The sequence below is a fragment of the Anser cygnoides genome, chromosome 33, assembly GCF_040182565.1.
Source record: "Anser cygnoides isolate HZ-2024a breed goose chromosome 33, Taihu_goose_T2T_genome, whole genome shotgun sequence".
In the NCBI taxonomy this organism is placed as follows: domain Eukaryota; kingdom Metazoa; phylum Chordata; class Aves; order Anseriformes; family Anatidae; genus Anser; species Anser cygnoides.
The window spans coordinates 2790574-2818079 of record NC_089905.1 but is presented as its reverse complement, the minus strand read 5'-3'; the positions used below and the strand labels follow the sequence as shown (position 1 = coordinate 2818079).

The 27506-nt window shown below is 64.0% G+C and overlaps 3 protein-coding genes across 8 annotated transcripts in view; 1 reads left to right on the top strand and 2 right to left on the bottom strand.

Annotated features, from left to right (window-relative positions):
* Positions 1-649, top strand: part of GATAD2B (GATA zinc finger domain containing 2B) — a 34842-nt gene extending 34193 nt beyond the window's left edge. For all 4 annotated transcript variants that reach the window (XM_066985884.1, XM_048049184.2, XM_066985886.1 and 1 more), the window contains exon 11: positions 139-649. In XM_066985884.1, the coding sequence (XP_066841985.1) occupies positions 139-272 (134 nt within the window). In that variant the 3' untranslated portion in view covers positions 273-649. The remainder of the gene's footprint in view (positions 1-138) is intronic.
* A 3964-nt stretch (positions 650-4613) lies between these two features.
* On the bottom strand, positions 4614-9561 carry SLC27A3 (solute carrier family 27 member 3). The gene is made up of 10 exons (XM_066986093.1): positions 9044-9561; positions 7495-7704; positions 7231-7389; positions 7033-7157; positions 6753-6947; positions 6567-6657; positions 6252-6450; positions 6039-6136; positions 5820-5950; positions 4614-5733 (listed from the first exon to the last, which is right to left on the bottom strand). Exons 1-10 carry the CDS (start codon positions 9537-9539, stop codon positions 5557-5559), a joined length of 1881 nt encoding a protein of 626 aa, XP_066842194.1. The 5' UTR covers positions 9540-9561; the 3' UTR covers positions 4614-5556.
* A 1113-nt stretch (positions 9562-10674) lies between these two features.
* Positions 10675-27506, bottom strand: part of INTS3 (integrator complex subunit 3) — a 39224-nt gene continuing 22392 nt past the window's right edge. Inside the window, exons 13-31 of one of the 3 annotated variants that reach the window (XM_066985947.1) lie at positions 26303-26394; positions 25360-25466; positions 24455-24574; positions 22955-23084; positions 22260-22277; positions 21976-22030; positions 20941-21044; positions 20368-20412; positions 19878-19997; positions 19590-19743; positions 17737-17805; positions 16339-16414; positions 14599-14712; positions 14460-14508; positions 13432-13599; positions 11827-11927; positions 11542-11614; positions 11310-11466; positions 10675-11190 (exon numbers count right to left, since the gene is read on the bottom strand). In XM_066985947.1, coding sequence (XP_066842048.1) covers positions 11113-11190; positions 11310-11466; positions 11542-11614; positions 11827-11927; positions 13432-13599; positions 14460-14508; positions 14599-14712; positions 16339-16414; positions 17737-17805; positions 19590-19743; positions 19878-19997; positions 20368-20412; positions 20941-21044; positions 21976-22030; positions 22260-22277; positions 22955-23084; positions 24455-24574; positions 25360-25466; positions 26303-26394 — 1830 coding nt within the window. In that variant the 3' untranslated portion in view covers positions 10675-11112. Of the gene's footprint in view, positions 11191-11309; positions 11467-11541; positions 11615-11826; positions 11928-13431; positions 13600-14459; positions 14713-16338; positions 16415-17736; positions 17806-19589; positions 19744-19877; positions 19998-20367; positions 20413-20940; positions 21045-21975; positions 22031-22259; positions 22278-22954; positions 23085-24454; positions 24575-25359; positions 25467-26302; positions 26395-27506 lie in introns of all 3 variants that reach the window. The other 2 variants (XM_066985948.1, XM_066985946.1) reach the window with 2 other exon arrangements.

Below are 27506 nucleotides of genomic sequence, written 5' to 3'. Positions count from 1 at the left end.
GACGGGGGCAGCCGGGGAGCGGGGCCGGGCGGGTGGCGCCTCGGTGCCGTGGGGTTGGGGGGGGGAAAAAACCACTGCCCCCCCCGGCTGCCGCACGTCTTAGAGGCGTCCCCAGCTGCTTTTCTCTCCCCTCTGCAGGTGTTAACATTGCATACCTGAATGCTGGGATCGGAGGCCACAAAGCGTCGAGTTTGGCGGACCGGCAGCGGGAATACCTTTTAGATATGATCCCCCCCCGGTCTATATCGCAGTCCATCAGCGGACAGAAATAACGCCTGCTGACCGCTCCCCTTCCTCCCCACCTCCGTCGCATGCAGTGCCTGTACTGGTGCCTACCGTACATGGGGAAAAAGACAAAAAAAAGAAACAAAACAAAACAAAACAAACAAACAAAAAAACGACAAACAAACAAAACGGAAAAAAAAAATCCACAAAAAAAAGAAAAAGAAACAAAAAACAAAAAATCCCATTTCAAACCTTCAGCGACCTGTCCTTTTCCAAACCTTAACTTCTTTGGTTTTCTATAGCAGTGAGAGGTCACTTCCTTTGCCCGAGGTCAGAACAATGTCTGCTTGAAATCAGCACTATCCATGTGTTAAAGCTTGTTTTATGCTATTTTTTTTGTAATGACAAAGCATAGAATTTTTAATTGTGTTGTGTTTTTTTTTTTTCCCCCCTCCTCCTCCTTTGCTAAATGGATGGTTAAACCTTTTTTTTTTTCTTTTTTTTTTTTTTTTCTCCTTTCCAGAGACTTGTAAAGGGTCGTCCACTTTACATAAAAGTGACCGTTTTTTTTTTCCAAAGGGCAGCCTGTGCTGACTCGCGGGGGAAACTGGGGCAAAGCGATGCGATGGGCTTGGAGCCTGGACGGCCGTCCTCGCCGCCGGTAGGGTGCTATTTTCCCTTTGCTCACCAGAAGAAGCCAGGAGAGATGCTCCACGGCCAGCCGGGCACCTCGGCGCGTCCCTCCCGGAGGAGGGCAGCCCGCGGCCGCCGGACGGTGCCGGGAAGCCGCCGGCTGCGCCCCCCCCACCCACCGTGGGGTCCCCGAGGGGGGTCTCGGTGGCCCCGCGTGGCGGCGGCCCCCCGCTCGGTGCTGCGTCCCCCCCCTACCCCCCCGGGCACGGCCGGCCCCGCGGCGCTCCTGGCGGCTGGCGTGCGGGAGCTGGGCTCCGGACGGTGGCGGCGAACCCCAAAGCGAGGAAAAAGCCGCGGGAGTCGTCGGAGAAATGCTCGATTTGCACTTAACCTTCACACTAACGGGCCCTGCCTCCTCCTCCTCCTCCTCCTCCTCCTCCTCTCCTTCCTCCTCGTCCTCCGGAGAGCAGAAACGGGCGCCCCCCCCCCCCCCCCCCCCCCCGGGTCCCTGCGCTGCCCCCCGGTGCACCCCCAGCGCCGCGATGGAGCAGATCCCCGCAGGCGGCCGCAGGGAGTCGTCCCCCCCCCCCCCCCCCCCCCGAGTTGTTTTTTTGTGTGTGTGTGTGTTTGATTTTTATTTTTATTTTTTAATAGTTTTTCTTCTTCCTCACCTTAAAATTTTCTCGTGCAATTTTCAGCCGCCCGCGGGAGCCGCTTTTCGGGGCGCCCTCCCCCCCCCCCCCCCCCCCCTCGCACCGCGGCCGCCGCACCCCAACCGCTGCCGGGGCCAATTTTGGGGCTGGGGGGGGGGGGACCGACTCCGGGCAGCATCCCCCCTGACCCCGACCCCCCCCATCTCCCCCCGGCGCCCCCCCCTCAGTTCGCTGAGCACTTACTCCCCGAGGGGTGTGGGCGCCCCAAAGCCCCCGCCCGGGGCCTTCCAGAAGCAAAAGGATTTTTTTTGGGGGGGGGGGACTAGTGAAGCATATTGGCATGTGTATATATATATATATATATAAAAAACATATATATATATATGTATATATACACTTTTTTCTGTTTTTTTTTTGTTTGTTTGTTTTTAATCTCTTTTAGCTGGCGTGCCCCCCCCCCCACCCCCCCAGGACCCCCGGGTTCCTCCCCAACCTCTCCCCTTTTTTCTCGCCCCGGGGAGCTGTGCCCGGTTGTCCCTTCTCTTGGATCCAGCTGAGACTTTTTGGGGTTTTATGCCCCCCCCCCCCCCCCCCCCCCCCCAGCCCTCGTTCAAGTGCCATTGTCCCCAATCAGGTGTTGCCGAGAGGTACGAGGTGACCTGGGCGCATTGGTTGAGATGAAATTTTAAAAATTTAAGGAAAGAAAGAAAAAAAAAAAGTGCAATACTTCGGAGATGAGTCTCTGCCGCCGGGGGGGGGGGGGGGTGGACCTGGGGGGGGGGGGGGGCGCAGCGTCCCGCTGCGGGGCAGGCTGGCGGCTTCATGGTGCTAAGGGAAATTCGGGGAGGGTCCCGGCCCCCGCTCCGGCCCCCCCCCAGCCCCGACACACCCAGGGCTGGGGGTCCTGGCCCCCCCCCCCCCCCCCCCCCCCCCCCCCCCCCCATTGGATGCGCAGCTCCAGGTTTGCTTTCGTCTTGACCACCGCGTGCGAGCCCCCCCCCCCCCCCCCACCCTGCGCCCCCCCCCCAGGATGTGATGTATGGTAGAAAATCGTCATTTCTTCTTTTTTTGTTGTTGCTTGTTTTTTTTTTTTTCTTCTTTTTTTTTTTTTTTCCTGTTTTTTGGATACAGAAATAAGGATTTCTTTCCCGCTTTTGTTAGCTTTTCTTTTACCGCTAGGTGTAGAGCCGCTTGTGAAAAAAAAAAAAAAAATATGCTTATTGGGGTTTATTTTATTTTTTATTTTTTTTTTTGGTTCCTCCAAAGGCGTAACCCCCCCCCCCCCCAACCTCTAACCTCCCCTCCTCATCGCCCCCCCCCCCCACCCCGACGAGATCTTAATTAGCTTATGGTATTGCTGCCGAAATGTTATAACAAGGACTCATTCGTGTATATAAGCTATTTCTTGACACATTAAAAAAAAAAAAAGGAAAAAAAAAATTGTACATTGTGTAGAAAAAAAAAAAGGAAAAAAAAAAAAAAAGAAAAAAAAAAGAACCCAACCTGGAAAAAAAAACCACAAACAAAAAGCAGAAGAGCCTAGCCATGGGTGTTGTGGAAGTTGTCACGTCCTTTTCGTAGTGTGGCCTCGTGCGTGTGACATGAACCGTGCAAAAAGTTGGGGGGGGTCCGGCTGGGCTGGGGGGGGGCGGGGGGGGGGGGGAAGGGGGGGCGAGGGGGGGGGGGGGGGGGGGAGGGCGGCGGGGATGCACTGGTGGCGGCGGCCACCTCCCAAATCTGTGCCTTCACACACACACGACAGGACCCCCCCCCCCCCATCCCCCCCCCCCATCCCCCAAAGCCCCCCCCAATGCCCCCCCCACCCCCACCCCCCACCCCCTCCCAGCACGGCGGGGCCGGGGGGGGCTTCCCGCAGAGCACCGGGAGCGGGGGGCCCGGGGGGGGGGGGGATCGGGGGGGAGGGGGGGGATCGGGGGCTGTGGGGGGGGAGGGGGGGATCGGGGGGCAAGGGGGGGGCCGAGTATTCTGAACTGTAACTGTATTTGCACTGTTTTTATTATTGCATTGGCATATATACAATATACAGCTATAACAACCTGCGGTGTGCCGCCTCCTTCGTCTCACCCCCCCCCCGACCCCCCCATCCTGCCCCTCCCCCCAAAACCAGGAACTTGGCCCCCCCAAATTGCGGAGATTTTGTCCCAAAGCTGCTAGGAGAGGTTTGGGGGGGGGGGGGGGGGGGGCAGGTGCTTTCATCTTCTCCCCCTCCCCCCCCCCCAATGGGTGCCAGGATCAGGCCCCTGAAAGCTGCCCCCCCCCCCCCCCCCCCCAAGCATCCCCCCCCTTTGCACTGGGACCCCCCCATCTCTAGCAGAGCCCCTCCCCCCTCCCCGCCCCCCCAGCCCCCCCAGCTCCCATTGCTCATTTGGGGCACGGGGGGGGGTCCCTGCCCACCCCCCCACCCCCAAATTTCCCCCCCCACGGTGCCCCCCCCCCCCCCCCCCCCCCCCATGATTCCCACTGCCCCCACCCCAGCTCCATCACCTTTTGGCAGGGGGGGCACCAGCGTCAGCCCTGTGTGAGTTTGGGGGGGGGGGGGGGCAGCCACGAGAGACCCCCCCCAAAAAAAAAGAGGGGGTGGCGGCAGCAGAGCAGGAGGTGTGAAACTGCACAATTTAAAGGACCCCCCCCCAGCCCCCCCCACCCCCCTTTTTCTTTTTTTTTTTCTGCATTGTGTTTGAAAAATCTGGTTTAAAAAGGAAAAGAAAAAAAAAAAGCCGTTTAAATACTGCCAGCTGGGTGTGCAGTGACTGCTTACAAATAATAAGCTAATTTTTGGAGAAAGGAGTTAAAAAAAATAAATAAATAAAAAAACTTTGTAATATTTATCACTTGCAAGCTATGTTTAATAAAGAAAGGAATGATTTATAACTTTGGATGCGGCTGCTGTGGTGCATTGGGGCTGCGGGAGGCGGGTGTGTGTCCCAGCCGGAGTTTTTTTTGGGGCAAAAATCCCCCGAATCGAGGCCAAGCGTCATTGCTGGCCTTGGTGTCACCCCCTGCCCCGAGCCCTCGGTGCCCCCCATGGGTGCCCCCCGCCCAGCGCGGGGTGGGATGGGGGTGACAGACGCGGCAATGAGGCTTGCTACAAAAAGTCTTTATTTGCCAAAAAACCAACCCGAAATGGGAGAATTTCACGTAGAAAGGGCCCCGAGGAGGGGGAAGGCACCGGCGGCTGGGACAGGAGCCCCATGGGGGGGGACAGGGAGATGGGGGGGGAGCTGGGGCTGGCAGGACGGACGGGGGGACCCCAGGACAGATGTGGGGACCCCAGGACGGACAGGGGGACCGCAGTATGGATGGGGGGACCCCAGGACAGCTGTGGGGGCTGTAGGGTGGCTATAGGGAGCGCAGGACAGATTTGGGGACTGCGGGATGGACGTGGGGACCTTAGGATGGACGTGAGGGCCACAGGACGGACGTGGGGGCTGCAGGACGGACATGGGAGCTGTAGGCTGGACATAGGGACCGCAGGATGGACGTGGGGGCTGTAGGATGGACGTGGGGGCTGTAGGATGGACGTGGGGGCTGTAGGATGGATGTGAGGGCCGCGGGACAGACATGGAGACTGTAGGATGGACGTGGGGGCTGTGGGACAGACATGAGGACCGCAGGACAGACCTAGGGACCACAGGATGGATGTGGGGCCTGTAGGATGGATGTGAGGACTGCAGGACGGACATGGGGCCTGTAGGACGGACATAGGGGCTGTAGGATGGAGCCTGTAGGATGGACATCGGGGCTGTAGGATGGGTGTGAGGGCCGCGGGACGGATATGGGGCCTGTAGGACGGACATAGGGGCTGTAGGATGGAGCCTGTAGGATGGACGCGGTGGCTTTAGGATGGATGTGAGGGCCGCGGGACGGACATGGGGGCTGTAGGATGGGCAGGGGGCCTGTAGGACAGGCATGAGGACCGCAGGACGGACCTAGGGACCGCAGGACGGACGTGGGGACTTCAGGACAGCCACGGATCGCCGTGGGCCACCCCCTGCTGGACCACCCGGCCCCTCGGGGCACCGGCCTAAATCCGGAGCCGCCCGGCCACGACGTCCTCCCAGAGCGCGGGGCCGAGGGGCACGTAGGCCCGGGCGGCCTCGTCCAGCAGGAAGAGGGGGTCGGGGACGCGCGCCGGGTCGAAGCCCTCCTGCGCCAGGCGCACCTTCTGCTGCTTGAAGGTCGCCGTCATCTCCAGGCGCTCCTGGCGCGGCGACACGGAGGTGCTGGGCCCCCTCCCCTCCCCGCGTCCCCCCCTGTCGCCGTGTCCCCCCCCCGGCCCCCCGTTACCTGCAGCCGGAGGAAGCGGGGGCGGGCGTAGGGGGGCAGCAGCTCCACCACGTGCCGGTAGAGCCCGGCGCCGTCCAGCCGGCAGCCGGGGCGCAGCACCAGCGCCGCCATCCCGGCACGGCCCTCGTGGCCTGGGGAGCGATGGGCAGAGCTGGGGGGGGCACCGCTGGGTGATGGGGGGTGGGGGGCAGCGGGGTGGCTGGGGGGGGGCAGCGCTACCTGGCACGCTGACGCCGTAGACGGTGACTTCTTGCAGCGCCTCGTGGGCCGCCAGGGCTTCGGCCACCTCTGTGGTGGCCACGTTCTCGCCTTTCCACCTGGGGGGGGTTGGAGGGGGGCTGAGCACCCCATCGTGATGGGGGGGATGCTCTGGGAAGGGGAAAAGGGGGGGTCGCACGGTCCCCATGGTGGGGGCCACGTGCTCAGCACCACCTGTACGTGTCGCCGGTGCGGTCGCGGAAGCGGACGAACTGGGCCGCATCCTGCTCCATCAGGTCGCCGGTGCTGAAGTAGGTGTCGCCCTCGGCGAAGACCCCGCGCAGCAGCTTCTGCTCCGACAGCTCCCGGCTGCCGGCGTAGCCCAGGAAGGGGGTCCGGGGGGTCACCGGGGCGATCAGCAGCCCCGTCTCGCCTGCGGGGACGGGGGCTGTGTTAGGGAGATGGCCCTGGGACCCCCACCCTCCCTGGGACCCCCAACTTCCCTGGGACCCCCACCCCCCCAGCTCCGTCCCCAGCCCCCCGACTCACCCGTCCCCACGCGGATGCAGCGCCCAGCCGCGTCCCGCACCGGGGCTCCCTCGGCCACGTCGTAGCGCACGATCTCGAAGGGTGAGAAGAGCTGGGGAGCGCGGCGTCAGGATGCTGGGACGGGGATGGGGACGGGGAATTCCCCACCCCAGCCCCCAGCCCCGTCCCCCCCCCCGCCCCCAGCACCTTGTAGATGAAGCTGCTGCGCCCCACGGCGCCCGGCGTGCCGGTGTAGTTGAAGAGGGTGACGTTGCCCTCGGTCAGCCCGTAGGTCTCCACGATGCGGATGGCCCCGAAGCGCTCCAGGAAGCGCCGCCAGACGTCGGGGCGCAGCCCGCTGCCCACCGCCAGCCGCAGCCCGTGCTGCCGCTCCCCAGGGCGCTGCGGGAGGCAGGGTCAGCACTGGGGGGGGGGGGGCTCTGGAACCCCTCCCGGTCCTGCCTCCCCCCCCCCAGCAACCCCAGACCTGGGGCTGGTTGACCAGGTAGCGGCAGAGCTCCCCGATGTACTGGAAGACGGTGACGCCCTCGGCACGGCAATCGTCCCAGAACTGGCTGGCCGAGAACTTCTCCTTCAGCACGCACGTGGCCCCTGCACGAAGAGGAGGAATCAGCCCCCCCCTCGCCCCCCCAAATGCCACCCAGAGGCCCCCAGCGCTGCTCACCGATGCCGATGCAGCCGACGATGCCCAGCAGCGACCCGGCCATGTGGTAGAGCGGCAGCGCCAGGTACACCACGTCGCGGCTGGAGGCGCCCACCAGCTCGTAGAAGCTCAGGCACATGATGGACTTGAGGTGGGAGACGCGGGCGGCCTTGGGTAGACCTGGTGGGTAGACGGGGGAGGATGCTGAGCCCCCCCTCGGGCCCCATTCCCTGCAGTGCCCCCGTCCTGCCAGTGCTGTCCCCGTCCCGCCAGTGCTGTCCCCACCGGTGGTGCCCGAGGTGAAGATGTAGAGGCAGGTGTCGTTCATGTCCTCGGGCTGCCACACGTCCTCAGGCTCCAGCTCCTCCGAGGCCTCATCCAGCAGCTCCTGCAGGGCCACCACGCCGGGGGGGTACGGCCCCGCGCCCAGCACCCACACCACGATGCCATCCTCCTGCAGGCTGGGCAGGATCGGCTCCACCATGTGAAACAGGTCTGGGGAAGGGGGCATGGGATGGGGTGGGGTCAGGCCCTGGGCATGGCCCCAGTGCCCCCCCCAGGCCTGTCCTGGTGGGGCAGAAGCTGGGCACCCACATCTGTGGGTGGCATCAGCCTTCGGGGACCTCCCCCCTCCCAGCCAGGGCTGCCCCCTTGGCACCCCAAACCCTGGTTTTGCCATGAGGCAAGGGGATGGGGCACATGGCCAGGACCCTCCTGGGCACCCCCAGCTCCCTGACCCCGCATCGCCCCCATGCTGGAGACACCCCAGTGCACCCCCCCAGCACCGCCCCATGTCCCACCCCATCCCAGGTGGCCATCCTGAGCTCGGTACCGGTGCCCCCCCCATGGCCCCATCCCAGTACCACCATCCCTCTGCACCCCTGCTACCCCCGAGCCCCCACACCTGGTACCCAGGTACCTCCGGAGTCCCCAGTACCCCAATCCCTGGTGCCCCCGGTACCCTGGCACCCCTCATCCCTGTGCTGCCTCGGTGGCCTTGTCGGTACCCGTGGGATCCCAGTGCCTCCACCCACCATGCCCCTGGTACCCCAGTATGACCCCTTGGTACCCCCATCCCTGGTACCCCCGTACCTCCATCCCAGTACTCCCAGTGTCCCCATCTCCTAAACACCCCCATTGCCTTTATCTCTGGTATTCTGGTGCCTCCATCCCTGGTACCTCACTATCCCAGTACCCCGGTGCTCCCTCCCCCAGTAATCCCAGTATCCCGGTTCCTCCAGTCCTCTCGGTACCCTTGATGCCCCCACCTCTTGGTGCTCCTTCTCCCAGTACTCCCAGCTTCCCAGTGCTCCCATCCCATAGGTACCCCGGTGCCCTTAGCTCTGGTACCCAGGTGCTCCCAGTGCCCCATCCCCTGGTCCCCCCATCCCTGGCACTCCCAGCGTCCCAGTGCCCCATCCCCTGGCCCCGCCGGTGCCCCCATCCCTTGGATCCCCCCCAGCCCCCCATCCCCAGTACTCCCAGTATCCCAGTGCCCCATTGTCTGGTCCCCCAGGTGCCACCATCCCTTGGTACCCCTGACCCCCCTGCTTCCCCCCGGTGCCCCCATCCCCGGTACTCCCAGTATCCGGGTGCCCCATTACCGGTGTCCCCAGTGCCCCCATCCCTTGGTGCCCCCAGTCCCCCCACCGCCAGTACTCCCAGTATCCCGGTGCCCCATCTCCTGCCCCCTCCTGGTGCCCCCATCCCTTGCTCCCCCCGGCCCCCCCGGCCCCCCCCCCCTGCTCCCAGCACCCCGGTGCCCCCCCCCCCCGTACTCCCAGCATCCCGGTGCCCCCCCAGCTGCCCCCGGTGCCCCCCCCCCGCTCCTCACCGTGCGCCACCAGCAGCGCCCTGGCCCCGCAGGCGCGCAGGCAGTGGCGGAGCGCCTTGGGGCGCAGCGCCGTGCCCAGGAAGGCGGCCCGGGCCCCCAGCGCCGCCAGCCCGAGCCAGCCCCAGACGAAACCGGGCTCGTTGCCCGCCAGCAGCCCCACGGCCACGCCGGGCCCCAGCTCCCCGCCGCCCCCCGCCAGCGGCCGCCCCCGCAGCGCGTTCGCCACCCGCGCCACCGCCGCCGCCGCCCGCCCGTAGGGCACGGGCCCGGCCGCCGCCCGCAGGAACGGCCGCGCCGGGGCCGCCCGCGCCGCCCGCAGGAACCGAGCCGCCAGGCTGCCGCCCCCCGGACCCCCCCCCGCCGCCGCCGCCGCCCGCCGCCGGCACCGCGCCGCCCGCGCCACGAAGGCGGCGTCCGCCCAGAGCCGCGGCCACAGCAGCCGCTGCAGCAGCGCCAGCGCCGCCAGCCCCGCCGCCAGCAGCGCCGCCAGCGCCATGGCCGCGACCCCCGGACCCCCCCCCCCCCCCTCAGCCGCCCCCCGCCGCCACCGACAGCCCCGGCAGGGGCCGCCCCCGGGAGGAGCCGCCCCCGCCCCCGCCCCCGCCCCGGGGCCGGCCCCGCCGCGGCTCTGCCCGCCCCCGCCGCGTAAAGCCCCCTCCAGCCCCCCCCAGCCCCCCCATCCTGCTCGCCCCTCCCCATTTCGTCCCTGGCCTCCTCCCCACGTCCCCCCCATTCCAGCCCCGTGCCCCTCGCCCCCCCATCGCATCACCGTTCTCCCCGCCGCAGCCCCCCCCCCCGTCCCCCCCATTGCAGCCCCGTGCCCCTCGCCATGCCCCCCGTCACGGCCCCAACCCCCGTATCACAGCCCCCCCATTTCATCCCTGTGCCCTTCCCCACGGCCCCCCCCTTCACACCACCATTCCACAGCGCCCCCCCCCCATGTCCCCAACATCCTCACCATGACCCCCCCCCTTCCACCCCTCTCCCCTTTGCCATGCCCCCCCCACACGGCCCCGGCCCCCCCATTTCATCCCTGTGCCCTTCCCCACGGCCCCCCCATCGCATCACCGTTCTCCTTACCCCCACAAGTCCTCGTCCTCCTCCCCACGTCCCCCCCATCCCAACCCCGTCCCCCTCCCCATGCCCCCCCCCCCAGCCCCAGCCCCCTGACCACAGCCCCCCCATTCCACCCCCGCCCCCCCCCCCGCCTCCCCCTTCTGCTCCTGGCCCCTTCCCTCCCCCGTGGCTCGGGGGGGGGGGGGGGGGCAGCAGCACTGCAGCCCCCTCGCATGGGGGGGGGCTGCCACCATGGAATGGGGACAGCTGGGGGGGGGGGCTCAGCACGACGGAGCCCTCCAGGAGCCGCGGCACAAAGCGGGGGCGCTGGGTACAAAACAGTGGAAGAGTTTTTATTGTTGTTTTTTTTAAAAAAAAAACACTTAAAAATCGCTAATAGCTCTGGGGGTGAAAATGGAAAGCGGCCCACCCCCCCGCCCCCCACGTGGGCTATGAGCTCCAGCGTGGGCAGCGCCACCGAGCCGAGCCCCCCACAGCAGCTCCGTGCCCCGGGGGGAGCGCCCCTGGGCCCTCGGCCACTCCGTCCCCCTCCGCGAAGCATCCCGGAGCAGCCAGCTGGTTCGCACCCTTTATTTACATTTCTTATATGAAAATAGGAGGCGTGGGATGGACAGCCGGGGGCTGCCTGCCCCGAGGCCCCTGCCAGGGCAGGGGGGGGGCCCGGCCACACCGCATCCCCTCCTTGGGGACCCCCGTCCCCCTCCGCCGCTCGAGCCAGGGAGGGGTCGGGGCCGGGTCCTGTGGTCTGGGGGTGACGCGCTCCAGCCCCGGCCGCCGCCGTTAACGGGGAGCCAAAGTCAAGTGGGGAGGGTTGGTGTGGAAGCACAGCGACCGCGGCGGGGGCCGGGGGGGGGCCCCCCATCCCCAGGGGCTCCGAGGCTGGCGGAGGGGATGCGGAGAGAGCGGGCGAGGGGCCGCGCGCTCTCGTTTCTGTCCTGGCGATGGCTTTTTGTCCGAGAGCGGCCGCGGGAGGCGGCGGCGGGGCTGCGCCCTCAGTCACTGTCCGAGCCCACGGCCGAGGAGCCTTTTCTTTTCCGTTTGGTGGGTTTGGGCTTGGTGTCTTCTTCCTCCTGTCCGGGGTAAGAGGGGGAAGCGGTGGTCACGACCATCGGAGGGGTCCCTGGCACGCGGCACCCGGACCTGCGCCTCCTCGGGGTGCGGACACGGCTCCCCGCAGCCCCCCACTTACCGAGGCGCTGCTGGAAGCCGATTCCTCCTCGTTGTTGGCCGGCTGGGCCGCGTTCTTGCGGCTCCGGGGGCTGGAGAGGGTGGCTTTTCGGCGGCTCTTTGGGGGTTTGGTGGAGGAGTCTTCATACTCCTCGGCCAGGGAGAAGAGGTCGCTGAACCTGGAAGGAAGCGGGGACGGGGTCAGGTGCTGCCAGGGCAGGCGCGCGCACCGGGACGGGGCACCGCCGACTTACTTCATCTTGTGGGCTTCGTCGCAGCTGGCCTGGACGTGCTGCAGGGCTTGCAGGATGGGGGTTTGGCTGAAAACTGTTGAGGAACCAGAAAAAGGGGAGTCAGGGACCTGACAGCAGGAGCCGGGTCTCCCCCCCGTGGCAGGTTTTTGGTCTCCCAGCTGGGTGCCGAGGGTTTTGTGAGCCAAGGCGGGGGGTCTCAGCATCCCGGAGCATCCCAGTCCCCATCTGGGATCTGCACGTGCCCCGAGGCACCGCACGGCAATGGGGACGGGCGGCGGTACCTACAGTTCTGTTTGGTGTTGGTCAGGTTGAGGCGGAGGTTGTCCAGGTGCTCCAGGATCTGCTCCAGGGTCAGCTGGGCCAGTTTGCTGCTGGAACTGCGCAGGCTGGGGGAAGAGCGGGAGCGCAGTTGGTCCTGGGGGGTCAGGAGCCATGGACCTGCTCCTCCTGCCCACCCCGACCCGTCCCTGCTTTGCCCCCCCCCCCCAAGACAGGCTGCAGGAGCTGTCTGAGCAGATGCGGTGCTTGAGGGATGACCGAGAGCCCCAAATCCCCAAGGAGATGCAGGGCATGGCGCCGGCAGAGGTAACGGGGCTGTCCTTCAAGGCATGCGGTGTGGGGACCAGCACCCATAGCAGGGGGTGATTCTGCCCTGTCCCTGCGGGTGCAGAGCAGTGTAGGGGCCCTCCTCCTGCCCCAGCACACGAGGGATGCCTGGAGCCAGTCTGCTCTGGGAGCAAGGGGATAAATCCTGCTCAGGGTGCTCGCTGCCTCCTCCCTGGGGGCTCTGCGGAGCACTGAGTGCCCCGTGCGCAGCCCCAGGACACGGCGCGGTGCCAGCACGGGGCACTACCAGCCTCAGCTGGCCGCCGGTTAATTAGCAAGGATTAGACCTGGCTTCAGCCCGGATCCTGGAACAGAAACGCCAGGAAAAGAGCTGCGTTGTTCCACCGCAGAGGACCGCTAATTAACACGTGGAGGAGGAGAAGGGAACCCACGGACGAGCAGACTTCCCCAGCAGCCTCGCAGGAGATGGGGGGGGGGACCCCGCGGTGCCAGCGGGACGGACGCTGTCCCGGTGCCGGCTGCCAGCGGTCCTTGGGGACACGCAGCCCTCGCGGTGCTGCTCTGCTTCCCCAGGACACTAGGTGGCCTTCCTACTCCAGCAAAGGGCCGCCCGGCCCCGGCCTGGCAGCCTGCTGAGCACCGGGGGCTGCAGGAGGAGACCCCGGCACCGGGGGGCTGCAGCACCGCTGCGGAGGGGCACGGCGCAGCGAAGGGAGCGGGAGCTGGTGGCCGCTGCCGGGCACCGTGCGGGCTGTGCCCCCGGGAGAGGCTGCCTCTGGGTCTGATGTTTGCTTTTGAGGCTGGATGAAAGGCCGGGAAAGCGCCTGGGGAGCAGAGCGGAGCACAGCGAGCTCCTGCAGGCTACAGAGCCCGGCTGCCTCCTCCAGCCCCCCTGCGCCGACAGGCTCTGACCCCAGCGGCTGCAGTGTCCCAGGAGAGACCAAGCACACCCGGTCAGCCACATCTGGAAGATTTGCACCCAAAAACGCTCCAGAAACATCACGCTGCTTGGCAGGCAGGCACAGCAGGGCCGAGCGGAGGCCGCTGACGCAGCAGGGGAGTGCCGCGGCTTGGCACCGCGCGCACCAGCAGCTGAAATGAAAGCTCTTCCCCAAACAGCTCGGGGAAGGGGCTCACAACAGAAGGGTCTCGCTGGTGGGATGTCAGCTCGGGAGCGGAGCCGCTCGCTCGGGGCTCTGCCTGCGTGCGGGTGGCAGCGGCACCGCCCCGGCCCCGAAGGGGGGTGGGCTGGCGTGCCTGGGTGACATCCCGCCGGACCCCTCAGCATCCCGGCCCCGCAGAGCCCCCCGCTGCTGCCCTCACCTTTGGCGTTTTCGCGGCAGGCTGTTGTTCTTGATGAGCAGCGACTTGATGTGCTCGGCCAGCAGGTCGTCGTGCTTGATGCACCAGTGCCGCAGGATGCTCGTGGTGAACTGGTCGTCGGGGTGGCACGGCCGGCTCAGCACCATCTTCACCATCTCCTCGCTGGGCCTGCGGCGAAGCGGGGAGGGGGAAGGAAGAGGCCAGGTGGGTGCCCTCGGCTCCAGCCCTAGGGCCTCCATCCGGGGTCCCGGGGGCAGGGGAGGCCAGCAGCACCCTGAGGCCGTTGGTAAAGGACCCTCCCGGGGAGCAGCCGGCAGCGAGCTCCCGGCCCGGCTCCTCGCTCCCCGTGGGAAACCACCCGGTGCTGCTGCGTGTGCGAGGCTGGAGCTCGCCTCTGCCATCGCTGGCGTTTCGCTCACACCGTTTGGAGCTGGGATTAGATTAGCCAGCCCCACGCACTGCATTAATGAAAACAAATAAAGTGCTCTCCGCTCCGAGCGGCGGGACACGGCCGATGCAGGCAGGGACAGCATGGAGCAATGCCGAGGCAGCTCTACCACTGCCCCCCCCCGGGAGGCAGGTGACAGCCCGTCCCCCGTCACGTATCGGGCTGCAGGACACGCAGGGTGGCAGACAAGCAGCGCTGGGGCTCAGCAGGCTGCGAGCTCGCCCTCGACAAACGTCGCTCCCGGAGCCAGGTCGCAGCAGGGAGCTGCAGCCTTTGGGAAAGCCGCCACCGCAGGGGCGCCACGTGGCACCCTGCTCCGTCCCTAAGAGGATCCAGGGCGAGGACTTGCACGTGGGCGCTCCCAAGAGAGAGCTGGGAACCACTTGGTGCCAGCAAGAAGGGCTTTTCCCCTTTGCTGTTGCAGGGAACTTGTGGCCGGAGGGGGTGGCATCTCCTTGTCCCCGTCACGCCAACGCTGCTCGGTTAAAGCCACCAGCCGCAGCGTGCCGGGGGACAGCCCTGCAAGCTTTCTGCCACCACAGCCTCCGCAGATCAGCGCTGAGCAGGCAGCAGCACTTACTTCTCTCGCCTCAGCTGCAGCAGCAGGCAGGACAACGCCTCGGGGTGCTCTGCAAGGGAAGCACGCACATCCTCAGCACCGCGCCGCGAGGCCTCGGCGACCCAGCGCTGCGCCTCTCCCGCCCCGGGGGGCGGCTCACCTTTGTACTTGAGGTGCTGCAGGATGGGGATGATGGTCTCCAGGGGGATGCTGTGTGCCAGGAAGAGCTGCCAGGTGCAGTACTGCTCGAAGGTCTCCCAATCCAGGCTTTGAACTAGGGGCAAGCGCAGGGAGGTGAAGGGGAGCTGCAGGGTGCTTGGAGGAATGATTGGGACCTGCCAGAGCCACCCCACGCGGCTCTGCCGGCCCCTCTGGGAGGTCCTCCAGGGACATCGCTGCGTCCCGGGCACGTTACCCCCATTCCTCCAGCCCGGAGCAGGGCACCGAGGAGGGCAGAGCAGTCCTTGGGGTGAAATCCCAGCGGGTGTGCTGGGGACAGCCGGATTTGCGCTGTGCCGGGGCAGCTGCACCGCCAGCACCGTGCCACAGCCGCTCAGGTCCCCAGGACCCTGCGGTTGGCGCCAGCGCCGGCTCTGCCAGCTGAGGCACGGGCAGCAGGATGGCAGAGTCACTAACGCAGCTGCTCAGGGCTCAGAGGAAGAGAATTAACGAGGCTCTGTAATTAATGGGCTTAGTCTGCTGCTTGCAGCTTGTGTAACAGCAAAGCTGGATCTGGGCAGCTGTCGGATCGAGGCGATGGGGGATCTCTCTGGAGGTGTTCGCTGCCTCCTGTGCGGAACTGCCCCAGCCCCGAGCACCGCGGTCGTGGCCGGCAGGGACTGGGGGGCCATGGGGCACACGCAGGGAAAGCACAGCACTGGCTGGAGGCTTTAGGGGCATTTCTGCTGTACGCAGCCAGTGCCTGGCGGAGGTAGCAGCACAACACCTCCGAGGCTGCCAAAGTGCAATTAAAAAGCAGCAAGAGGAACTGGGTCACGCACTGGTGGTCCGGGGGGAAAGGCAAGGAACGCTGCTCGGGAGAGGTCGCGGGCACCAGCCCCCTCCTGTGCAGCTGCTGAGAGCGCCACGGCTGGGTGGTGCCCGCCCGAGAGCCCCACGAGTGCTCCAGGGCCAGGCCAAACACCAGCGGAGTCCAAAGCTTTTGCTCTCCCTCTCTCCCGGGCTGTCACAGTCATCGGATGACGGAAAACCCCAATTACAACCTGCCAGGCCACCGGTCCCTTTCTGTCACCGCCTCCTGGCTGCCCTCAGCCCTGCAGGGCTGGGAGCAGAGGCTGCAGCCTCCCAGGCAGGGCCCGGCCTCCAGCACTGCCCCAGCGGCTGCTGCGTGGCGCAGAGCGGCACCCGGCCGTGCCGCGATGCTGCAGGAGCGAGCAGGATGCGGTCACAGCCCCGGAGAGCCAGCAGCTGGGAGCACGGGGTGAGGCTGCGTGGCCGGGCGGGATTTCAGGACTCTCCCCTCTGTTTTCTCTCAGCCCAGGCGGGCTGCGGAGCCCCGGATTAGGCTTTGCCTGGCCCTGCAAAGAGCCAGGGCTCCTGAGCCGTCACACAGCCAGCTCGGTAAAACCCATTAGAGCTCACAGCTCGGATCGCACGGCTAAATCTAACAATCCGGTTTAGGGCAGTGATCCTTTAAGCAGTGGCAATAATACAATGAGGAAATCCAGACCTCAGCGTAACAGGGCCAGCAAGAACCACTCTCGGTTGCTCTGTGAGCAGCCAGAAAGGGCAAAACCGTGGCAAAGGCTTTCCAGGGACTGGTCCTCTCGGGCTCTCTCTGCAAAGCCCAGGGGGGACAGGAAGGTTTGGGGGTGCCCGGGAACGGCCCCACTTCCCCCCCTGCCCTCGTGCCTGCCCCGGTGGCGGGAGCGCTACTCACTGAGGATGTTCAGCACCGAGTCTTTCCGAAACATGACGAGGTTCCCCATCATCACATGGCACACCAGCTCCTGCAACTGGGTGGCAGAGCAAAGGGGGTTAGCGGGATGCTCAGGCTCACAGGAGCCCTCTTACATGGGAACAGCCGGGCCTAGAGAGCAAGCGAAGATGCTATCGCTCCGCCAGCATCATCCCGGCGGGAGCAGGGATCCAGCAGAGCCCCAAACCCCTGCGTGCTGCAGGTGGCTCCTAAATCAGGGCCGCTTCAGGAAGCACCAAGGAGAGGCAGCTGCTGTGAGGGACCAGGGAAGTAACGAGAGGTTAACGCCTTCACACATCAATGCCCGGGCTGGGGGCGCAGGACGGGCAGCAGATCCCCACGGGCTGGGCCAGGCCTTGCTGTCCCCCTCCTGGCACAGCCCCACCAGCAGCAGGGACCCGCTCCGCACGCCGCCAGCGCTCCCCTCGTGGCAGCGGGTTCGTGGGGCCCCCGTGGGCTGGGCGAGGAGGCCACGCAGCCAGAGCATCGCGGGGAAACAGCTGAAGAATAACAGGAAGGAGAGAAGGAATCAGAGAAGGGAGGGGAGAGGAAACGCTACGGGCCTCTGCTGGGAAACACAAAACCTTTGCGCCACAGAGCGCGGCAGAGCCCAGGAGCGGAGGAGCAAGAGCAGGGCTGGGCTGGGGGGGTCAGGGCAGCGCGGCCCAAACCTTTCCTGCGCCCAGCTCCAGCTCCGGCCCGCCAAGCAAAACTTGCTGGCGAGGCGTTCTGGCTCCGGCACAGCTGGGAAAAGCGCGGCTGGCCAGGAATGGTGTATAAATAGGGCGAGTTACGGGGTTATCAGCAGATCACACTCCAGACGAGCCTAGACAGCAGAAACACGCAGCACAGCATTCTTGCTGGTGCCCACCTCCCTGCCCCCAGCTTTCGCCGGGGCTATTTTTGGGTTGCTTGTGGCAGCTCGGCGTGCCCGTGGGGAGAGGCTCCTTCCAGGAGGGTCTAACGAGGGCTTGGCTCTCTGCTCAGCGGGGTCTCCCGCCGGGATGGGGAGCCGGGTGTGATCCAAGCCCCACTGGGCTCGCAGCACAGCACTGACGGGCTCCCTGCATCCTCCTGCACCCATCAGGGCACGGCACCTCCCCAGCTGCGCCAAGCACCTCCCGGCCAAAGGACCTAATCCTGGTCCCAGGGGAAGAGTCCGGAGCTCCTGGAGCAGCGCCGGCCATCGTGGGCATCCCAGACCCAGAATGGGAGCACGAAGGCCTGAGCGAGCAGACCCCACTGCCCCACACCCTCCAAGGCCAGGCCATTTGGGGTTTAAACCTCCTGGGAGCAGAAGCGAGCGCTGCCATAACGGGAACGTGCTGCCCCCCACCCCAGCTCAGGTCCCCGCCTTACCTGCGCCGAGTCTATGACGGCCACGATCATGTTGAGCAGCTCGCCGCTTCGCAGGGTCTCGTCTGGGAACTGCAAAGGTTCAAAAGCAAGGCAGGGCTCAGGAGAGGGCCGGAGGGAGAGGCCAGCCGAGCTCTCCTATCCCCAGAGCTGCAGCACGGCTCCTCCTCAGCGCCAGCTTCGACACGCGCGTCCCTCCTCGCGAGGGGCAGCGCAGCCCCGCTGAGCGCCGGTCCTCCGGCGGCTGGACCAGAACCAGCACCGCTTCCTCAGCACGGTGAGGGAAGTGGCTTGGGGGGGGAGAAGCAGCCAAGAAAGCGCAGGAGCTCTGACGGGCCATGTTCTGCGAGCAGTCGGGAGCGAGCCAGCTGCTGCGAGGCAGAGCAGCGCCAGGCTGCCGAGAGCCAGAGCCCAGCACCTCGGCGGGACGCAGCCAGCGCTGACCAGGGCAGCGCGAGGAGCGAGGCCGCTTCGATTTTGGCTGGCGGAAGTCAGCCAGAGCACAACGGTTACAATTCCCCATTTTTCTGCATCCTCGCTGGCTGTCCCAGGCCCTCGTGCGTTACGCAGAACTGCAAGCAAATCAAAAAATCAACAGGCGGGGCGAAAGGCCAGGGAAGTTGGTGGCGGCGAGCTCCCGCTGCGCAGTCGGGATCGGGCTGTTCAGACGGGCTGCTCTCGGGACGTCCTGCCGGACTCGTGCCGGTCAGTGCACCCACGGGGGCGGCAGCAGCAGCCTGACCCCGCTTCGGGGTGAGGGCATTAAAGCCAGCGTTCGAAGCACCAGGGGGATCGTGCTGCTGTGCTACGCCAGGATCCCTCTGGGGCACGCACCACGGGGCGAGAGCTGCTGCGTGGTGCAGCGCCTGCTCGTGCGCAGGTTTTCCTCCCCCTCTCCCGGGCTGCTGCCGTGCTCCCCGGCCCCACAGAAGCCCTCAGGAGCACTCGTGAGGAACGGGGCTGGACGGCCCGAAGGCCCAGCAGATGTTCCTGCTGAACCAGCCAGAAAGGAGGGAGGAGAGGGGCCAGCTCATTCCTCCCAGGGAATGAGAAAGTACAGGCAGCACCGTGACCCCTCCGATGAGCCCGAGGATGTGATGTTAGCCTCCCTCCCTCCCTCCTTCCCTCCCACCCCCAGCGCTGCTCCCAGCAGCCAGGCGGTGGCTGGACACTTGTTGGCTGCAGCCTCTGCCCTGCAACCACCGCACAGAAAGGCTGCAGCCTCGCAGCCCCGTCAGCATCCTGGCAGCGGGGAGGCAGCAGCAGCTCCGTCCAAGACCCGGCTGGGCTGTGAGAATTGGGACCGAGCTGCGACCCCGTTCCAAACGCACCCTGCTCTCGACTGCTGCAGCGAGTCCAGCTGGCTCCGACTCAGCACCGAGTGCTGAAAGCAATGAAATGTCTCATTGAACCCAGGGGTTCGGAGCAGGCAGCAGAACTCGTTCTGAGCGCTGCTTCCCCCGGACTCGGCGATGAGGCGTCTGCGCAGAGCCTGCAACTTGCTGCTCTCCGGAGAGGAGGGAGAGCAAAACCGCAGCCAGGGAGCGCAGAAAATGCTGTGCTCGGAGCCAAACACGCGAGGCATCTGGGCCAGCAAGGTCAGCACCTCACCACGCAGACAGCACGAGGCTCTAGCGGGGCCGTGAGGAAGCAGGACGACGGCAGCCCGCTGGTCCCCGCCACGCAGGGCTGGGGGTGGATGGAGGCTGGGCTGGGCTCAGCCTGAAGGAGCTTTTTTTAGGTTTGTCTGCCCTGTTGCTGCGGTGTAACAGGCCTGAACCTCAGAAGCAAACCAGCCTGGCCCCAGAAGCCTGCCTCTGCCCCCGTGGTGCTCCTGGTGCCTGCGGGGTCCTTACCTCTGTGTAAATGGAGGGGGTGAGGTAGCAGAGCAGCCGCACGTCGTCCTCCTGGCAGGCCTTCATGTCCATCATCAGACACGTGTGCAGGTCCCCCAGCTGCGTGGCCTGGGCGAAGGACTCGTACAGGTTCATCTTCCCTGCCGCAGCTTTGCTAGAAGGAGACGTGCCGGGGTGAGAGGGGAGCCCCCCAGCGCCGGCAGCCAGCTGGGGACACCGGGCTGGCTCTGGGAGGCCGTGCGAGCCACGTCGTGGCTTGGGTGCTTCCCTCCACCCTCTGTGACCTACCTGGCTTTTAAATAGTACAGGAGGTGGTAGCCGATCTTGGGCTGCTTCTGATAGAGCTCTGACAGGAGATCCAGCAGCAGCGAGAAGCCGCTGTTATCCTCCTGCATCTGGCAGAGGTTCCTTGGGGAGCAGAGGACGGCTGCGTTACGCGGGGCACCGCACGAGAGCTCTCTGCTGCCGAGGACCGGCTGCTCGCAGGGAACCCAGCCCCAGGTCCTGGCCACCCGCTGATTTCAGGTATGGGGGAGAGACCCCAGGGATCCCCGGCTTCCCCAAATGGCCAGATGAGCTGCGATTTTCCTGTGGTTTACGTGTTTCTACCCCACAAAACACTGCGTAGGCAGAATGAAGGAATAAACTCTCCTGGTTACGGTATCTTTGGGGGTGCTGGGGCAAGTGCAGGGTCTTGGCAGAATGAGACCCACGGGGTTCACCCACGGTGGTGGTCAGGAAGCAAACAAGAGTCTGAACTAGCTCCGAACAAACATACCTAAATATTAGGTAGAGCGGCTTCCCCACCGATTCCTCCAGAGACCTGCGGGACAAACGCAACGATCAGAGCTCTGCAGGCACTCACAGCCTCTGGTTTGGGGTAAATCAGCAATGGCAGGGAAAAAGCCCCGTGCGCTGTCTGCTGTGGTCCTCAGGCCAGCAAGGGTTATCCCTAGCTGATGGGGAGACAGGAATGGTCCTGACACCAGAACCCCAAACCTCTGAGTCCAAGCCTGTGCCAATAAAATCCAGGAGGAAGGGTGCACGGCACTGGTTTGTGCAAGCATAGCAGGGGCAGGTGGATTCTTTTGTACCCTGCATGCCAGGAGCCACCCGAGCATCCCCTAAACTGAGCTCTGACACGAGGACCTGTGGCAGCAGGTCGCATACGGTCTCTTTGGAGCCCGGGATATAACTGCTGACCAGCTCCATGCTGACCGCTGGTGAACCCTGGATTGCTTCATAGGGCAAGCTGCTGGTTCCAGCACAGCCTTCCGAAAATGGTGGAAGTGTTACTGGGAAAAGCCCAAGTCCCAGTGTGAAAGGATGAGACAGAAAAATAAATCCTTACTCCTCTGTGATTTCTTCTGGCAAAACCTCACCACGGAAGTGAGCCTTAAATAGCTCCTGGAGGCAGGATGCGAGCACCGATAACTGCTCGGAGTCAAAGTCCTCCTGGCGGAGAGAAAGGAGGGAAGGAATGAGAAGGGAAAGCAGAAGCTCAAGCCCTGCCTGCCCAGCACAGGTCTGGCTGGAAGGCATGCAGCAGAGCCGCCGCTGCTGGGAACGCCACCCAAGCTGCTCGGGAGCCATTTTGCTGCTATTTTGCAGCACCGGGAGACGCCAGAGCTGGTCACCAGCACGACGAGCCCCGAGCTGACGTCTAGCTCTGAAGCACTTCACAATCACTGGGGTCCACTCGTCCTCTGATGGACGGTGATTCACCGAGCTCAGCTCTCACCGCACAGGGCTAGCAGGAACCAGGGGCACTTGGTGCCGAGGATTCGCGCCCCGTCCAGCCCCGTCCCCACGCTCCCACGGGAGGACAAGCAGCTCTCCCGTGCTGAGAGGCCACTTGACTCTGCAGGCAGCTGATGAGAGGGAGGGGATGCGGCCTCCCTGCAGGCGTTGAGCTGCTGGAAAACATCCGCAGCAGATCTGCTGGGCTGGCCTTGCTGCAGCCTCTCTGGAGCACCTAAAGCCAGCGAGCGTCCCGGCTGCACGGCGCCTGCAGAAGCCCCCAGCAGCTCCGCAGCCACTGCAGCTGCGCGGGGTCACGGCGTGAGCACGCCTCACCCAGCGCCCTGCCTGACAGGGGCTACTGGGGACGTTCAGCCACGGGTTATAAGGAAACTGCACGGCGTGAGCTTCCCTAACAGCCTCCCAGTACGCAGCAGCTTGGGGCTGTGCTTAACAGCCACGGGTGAAGCTGCCCGGTGGCATTTTGAGCTCGTTTTGGATTTGAGTGTCCTCAGGCTTGTGTCCCATGTTCAGGCAAAGCTTGTGGGGCAGAACCAGGCGGGCTTGGAGCTGCCTGGCCCGTGCCACTCCAGCTGCTCTCATTTTACAGCTAGACAGCAGCACTGCTCCGGGTCCGTGCTGTTACCTCCAGGACTTGATCCACGATTTCCTGCATGACCTCACACTGAGCTTCCGTATCGCTGGAGCACAAAAACAAGAGGAAATCCAAGTTACAAAGGAAGATACCGAGAGCAGGGACAAGGGGGCTTTGTGCTGAGCTGGCTCTGCTCGGGAGCCCCCAGGACCTGAGAGTGGGGGTGGCCCTGCTTTGCGCTGGTGCCAGGCTTAGAGGAAGGCACGGCTCCGAAGCACAGACTGCAGAGACCCAGCCCTGGGAGAACGCGCTGCACTGCTGCGGCACCTACTTACAAAAGTGCCCGAGGTTGTCTGCAGCAAGACAAACAAATTAAATGACTAAAAGCATCAGATTAAATGCACTTAAAGCCATAAAGCCATAAATTACGTTAAATCAGCCCACTATGCCAAGGTCTGAAAAACAATAGCTTTTTTAACCTTCTTTAGATGGAGTTAATTCCAAGGTCACTGCAAATCAACAGCGGCGATGGGGAACATGCAGGCAGAGGAACAGGTACATCTCTGTGCATCGAGAGCGTGCCCCATGCAGAGAGGCACCGACAGCCCCAAGCAGCAGTAGCCCCAAAGGCCTGCACAGCCTCCCCTCCTCAGTCCACCAGCAGGGAAGGATGAAGCTCAAAGCCTTTTGCCTTCCTGTCCCTGACTCAGAGAAACGCTGTAGCCCCCAGGAAATTGCTGGGGTGAGCAAGTGCATGCACTGCAAGTGGAAGCATTGCTGGGGTGTCCCAGTCTGAGCCTGCTCCGAGGGCAGATTGCAAGGCTCTTTAGCCAGCACTGTGCAAAACCAGCTGGGCTTTTCCTGCAGAAGCTGTGCAAAGGGACCTCTGTGGGCTACAGGGAGACAAGCCACAGGATGGCATCGGCTTGGAGAAAGGCTCTTGGAGCAAGCAGCACTGAATAGCAGGGCTCTAAGGTCTCGTGTGTCACTGCCCCAAAGACACCAGCGTGAAACGCGACCCAACACCAACCTTCCCTTCTGCAGCTGCAGAACCTTATCCTTCAGTGACTCATCCAGCTGGTCCAGGAACGGCGTGATATCAACGGGCTCCTCCACAATGGTTTCTTTGATCGGATGAAACCTGAACTCCCTCTTCTTCCCTGCAACAAAAGCAGTAATGCTGGAAATTGCCCGTTTTCCCAAGCAGCCGCATCTGATAAGCGCCGAGGCAACCTGCCCTAGCAGCAGGAGTCGCGTGGGGCTGCTGGGGCATTCGGTGCCCCGGTGTGTGACCCAGCCCCTGGTCTCGCCTTCATCCTTGGGAGATGTGTCCGGGTCACGGTGAGCAGGACGGCAGGATGGGATCCGAACACGGGGGTGTCCAGAGCCGTGTCCCCCACTCAGTCCAGTTTCCAGAAGCGATGCTTTGCCTGTGCCCCAATGTGCTCTCACACAGCTCGCTCACGGGGCTCTCTCCACCCGAGGCACAAACGCTCGCCTTCAGGATTCCGGCACTGAGGCACCCCAACTGCTTCTCCACACCCTCATCCTTCAGCCTCACTCCAGGCATAAAAATGAACTGCAGCAGAGTCCAGAAGTGCCAGGGTCAGCAGGGAAGCGCTCTCGGGGAAGCTCTGACTACAGGATGGGACAAGGCGGCTGATCCCCTTTGCAAAAATCCTCTCCTCTGCTTGCGGCTTCCGAGCCCATGCCCCTTCCAGGGCCCCAGGCAGCCGTCACAGCGCTGTCGGGACTATTGAAGACTGCTCCAACACAGTCCTCTCCCCCATCCTGGGCCTGCGGCCCCTCCCTGCTGCAGGGGTAGCCCTCCAGCACGGCAGGAAGCCCGGGGGAGTCCTACCACCAGGGCCAGGAACAGCTTGAGATGCCTCCAGCTCCAGAGAGCTAGCAGAGGGGATTCTGGCCTCATGCAGACTTGTCAGCCCCATGGCTTCGAGAGGGACTCGCAGAGGCCTCCAGTGAGTGTAATGAAAACTGTGTGACTGAGCAATTAGAGGCCTGAGCCTCATTAGCAGCTGCCTGAGAACAGAGACACCCTGTTCCCAAACAAACCATCCAGCACAGCATCTGCCACAGGGATTCCCAGCCACGCAGTGCAGCAGGGCTTGAGGCTAGTCAGACATCCAGAGAGGACTCAGGGCAGGGAAAGCGCTGCGTTCGAAGGTGTGAAGCTCCGGGGAATCGCCACACAAGGCGACGAGGCCCCACTGCCTTTCCCTTTGAGCACAGAGCTGCAGCAGCCCCACGGAGCCGGGCTGCTGGCGGGGGAGGCTGGGCAGCAGGAGAGCATCGGGCTGAGCATCTCCTGCAGATGGAAGCCTGGGTGTTGAAAATTGGGTCTGCCTTGTGTGCAGTGATCCCTGCTGCTGACAGAAAGGGGCTTTGAGGGGCTGTGCTTACAGCTGGGGGCCCTCCCGTCACGAGGGGGACCCGTGGCAGAGCGCTGGCTGCCGCTGCCCCGACACCAAGGTGCCGAGAGCATCGGTGCCCAGCTGGCTGCACCCCTCACCTTTGCTGTTCAAGTCCTCTTCATCGTCACTAAAGGCGGCCTCGGCGTTGTCATAGCAACTGTCATCTTTGTCTGACATGTGATTGTCCATCTCCATGGAAACGGGTTCCTCAATTTTGACTGCGAGAACAAATGCAAAGGGGTGAGAGCAGAAGCGAGGTTACGGCGGCTCCTGGCACAGCCCCGGGGCAGGACAAGCTCCGCTCATGAGTCACCACAACCAGGCTCTGGCTAAAGCTGAAATGTTCTGCACAGGGGAAGAGAGATCCTGGGCGAGTGACAGGCCCTGGAAAACTCACGCTGGGGAACAGGACTCCCTGTGACTCCATTTCACCATCCCCATTCGGGGCAAAGCGCGGCAGCGCCAGGGCGTTCTCCATCCGAGCTGCCCAGCACCCCTCCTGCTCCATCCCTCGCCCCAGCCAGCAGCAGAGCCCAAGGCCCCGAGCAAAGCCACAGCTCGGGGAGCTCCGCGAGGCCGTGGGGCTCGGGGCAGCAGGGTTTGCTGCTGAGATGGGTTCCTTCTGCCAACTCAGCTGATGCAACAGCAAGGACAGGCTCACAGGCACAGCCCTTCAGCGGATATGGCCGAGCAGCAGCACTCTCCTGGAAAATTCAGGTTGGAAACGCTCGCTCTTTGTTTAACCTAATTAAGGTTAATCAATTAGCCTACAGAGACGAAAGGCTAAGTACCCCCCATGGAACAGAGCGAGAAACAGGGAGCGAGCGGCTTTACCGTACTGCGGGGCCGGGATGAAGGGAGCTCGCAGGCACCCATAAACGCAGGCACCCAGGGCTCTCATCTCCCTGGGGCCTGGCCCTGACCTCCTGGCAGCGGCTCTCGCTGCGGGACAGCTGGGGGAAGCCCTGCTGCAGCCTCCCCCTGCCACCCGCCCGCTCCCTACCTTCAATGGGGGGCGAGGGCGAACTGCAGAACTCCGGGAATTTCTCCCTCAGCATGGCTCGCAGCTCCTTGTCCAGCTTGGGGTTGTCAAAGAGAGGGGCCAAGTGGCTGTGTTGGGGGGTAGGAAAGGAATGGGATGAGAAACAGCTGGGATGCAGCCCCCGCTTCCCTACAGAGCTGGAAACCCAAAGCAAGACCTACCAGACCCTCCAGCCACTGCACAGTCCTTAAAGCCCTTCCCTTCCCCAGTTCCTGGCAGTCCCCCAAGGGCCATCCTCCTTCCACAGCCTCGTTCATCTGGTGGCTTGCTACCAACCCCAAAAAGCTGTGCTGGGCTCTGCAAAGCCTCCTGCCCCAACCCTCCCCCTCTGGATGCGGAGGAAAGCGAGCCACGAACGCTTCCAGAGCGTGATGAGCAAGGGACAAGCCTCCATCTGGGCCCTGCCTAGCTGCTCCCCGGTGCACGTGCCAGAGGATTTCCTCCCTTCTGGCAGGGCTTTGACTCGTCCTACGGACCGCAGCCTGCCAGGTCCCACCTTCCTTCCTGCACAGCAGCTGGGGGGCCCTCGCTTTGCCACCACCGAGACCTGTGTCACCAACAGGTGCACGGGAAGGGAAGAAGAGGCCTCACCAGGATGGGAAGGTGGCTGCTGCAGTTATCTGCAGGCTGGAGCACCACGAGCAAGGCTGCTCAGCTCGGTGACCAGGAAGGAGGAGTGGCTGCAGCCTCCCTGACTGCCCCAACCCCTTGGCTGAAGGGACTGCTCTCAGGACGAGCCCCAGCACCACAAAGACAAAGCTATGGCTTATTCCATGGGCTGTATGCAATGCGAATGCCTCTTGCAGGGACTGGGGTTCATTTTGACCAGGCTGGTGAGACCGGGGCCCCGGAAGGCTGGTGCACAGCAGTTCTATGGATGCAGCAAGATTCAGGGACGCCTTACGCCAGGACTCGCTTCTCCACGATGTGGGTGAGGGAGTTGAACACGCCTTGCCGCACGTGAGCCTCCAGCGGCGGGTAGAAGTTGGGAATGATCTGAAAGCAAGAGAACGACCACGTCAGTGCCACGAGCCCTTCCCCGACACAGCCGGGACCAGCCAAGGTCCGTGGCCCAAACTCTTGGGCCATGCTCGCCTCGAGCACGGCACCCCAGCTGCTCTTGACCAAGAGGGGCAGCAGGAGAGCTCCGTGAGTGCAGCATCTCAGGGATGGAGCACAAAGGGAGGACCACCCCGTACCTCTGGTTCCCTACCCCACAGGACCGGCCTGCACATCCCCCAGGGATGAGAAAGCTCCCGAGGCAGCATCCGGGCAGTTGAGAGGCTCCAGGGCTTGCCAGAGCCATGCTCCAAGCAGCAGCGAGCGCTGCAGGAGCAGGGTGAATAGGAGACGGACACCCCAAGCAACATTCGGCTCTGTCCACACGCAGTCCTTTGCTTCTGGCGAGAGGAAGACAACTCCTCCCTGCAATCTGGGTCATCCCGGGAACCTTCCACCCAGATTCTCTGCCAGAAGGCAGCAGTTGCTTTTGGCCGCGGGCAGCCCTGGGACGGGAGCGCAGCGAGCGGTGCTGCGTGCGAGGGAGGAAAGTGACGCAACGCGCGGCTCTTCCAGCGCTCACGCCACAGAAAGACCCCGCTTCCAAGAACTCCATCAGCCCTCCCCGGGACCAAATTACTGGAACCAGCCCTCTTGGCACCGCTGCCCCAGTGCTGAGGGGCACAGCCCGCTCTGTAGCTGCTGCCCAAGCAGCGCCTTGCTTTGAAAGGGAGGTGACGGGTCTGACCGGGGAACATCACAAACAGATTCTGTTTACCCCCAGGGGATGTCGCTGGGCCAAGCACTTCATTAGGTACTAAAGGGAACAATTCAGAAGCCTTTTTCCTACTAATGCTCATCCTTCTGGAAGGGTTTATTTGCAGACATGGGAAGTCTTACACGCCTTCCCACAGTGGCATTCCCATTAATGAATGACACATGGGCCCGGGGCTCAGCGCTGCAGAAACAGCCCTGGATTTACCAAGAGACCACACGGACTCACAGAAGCCTCTGGTGGCTGGTTTGAAGAGGCAAATCATTCAGCTGAGCGTCTGCAGCAGCGTGCCTGACTATGGTCTTGGCAGATCAGTCGGGGAAAAATCCCTCCT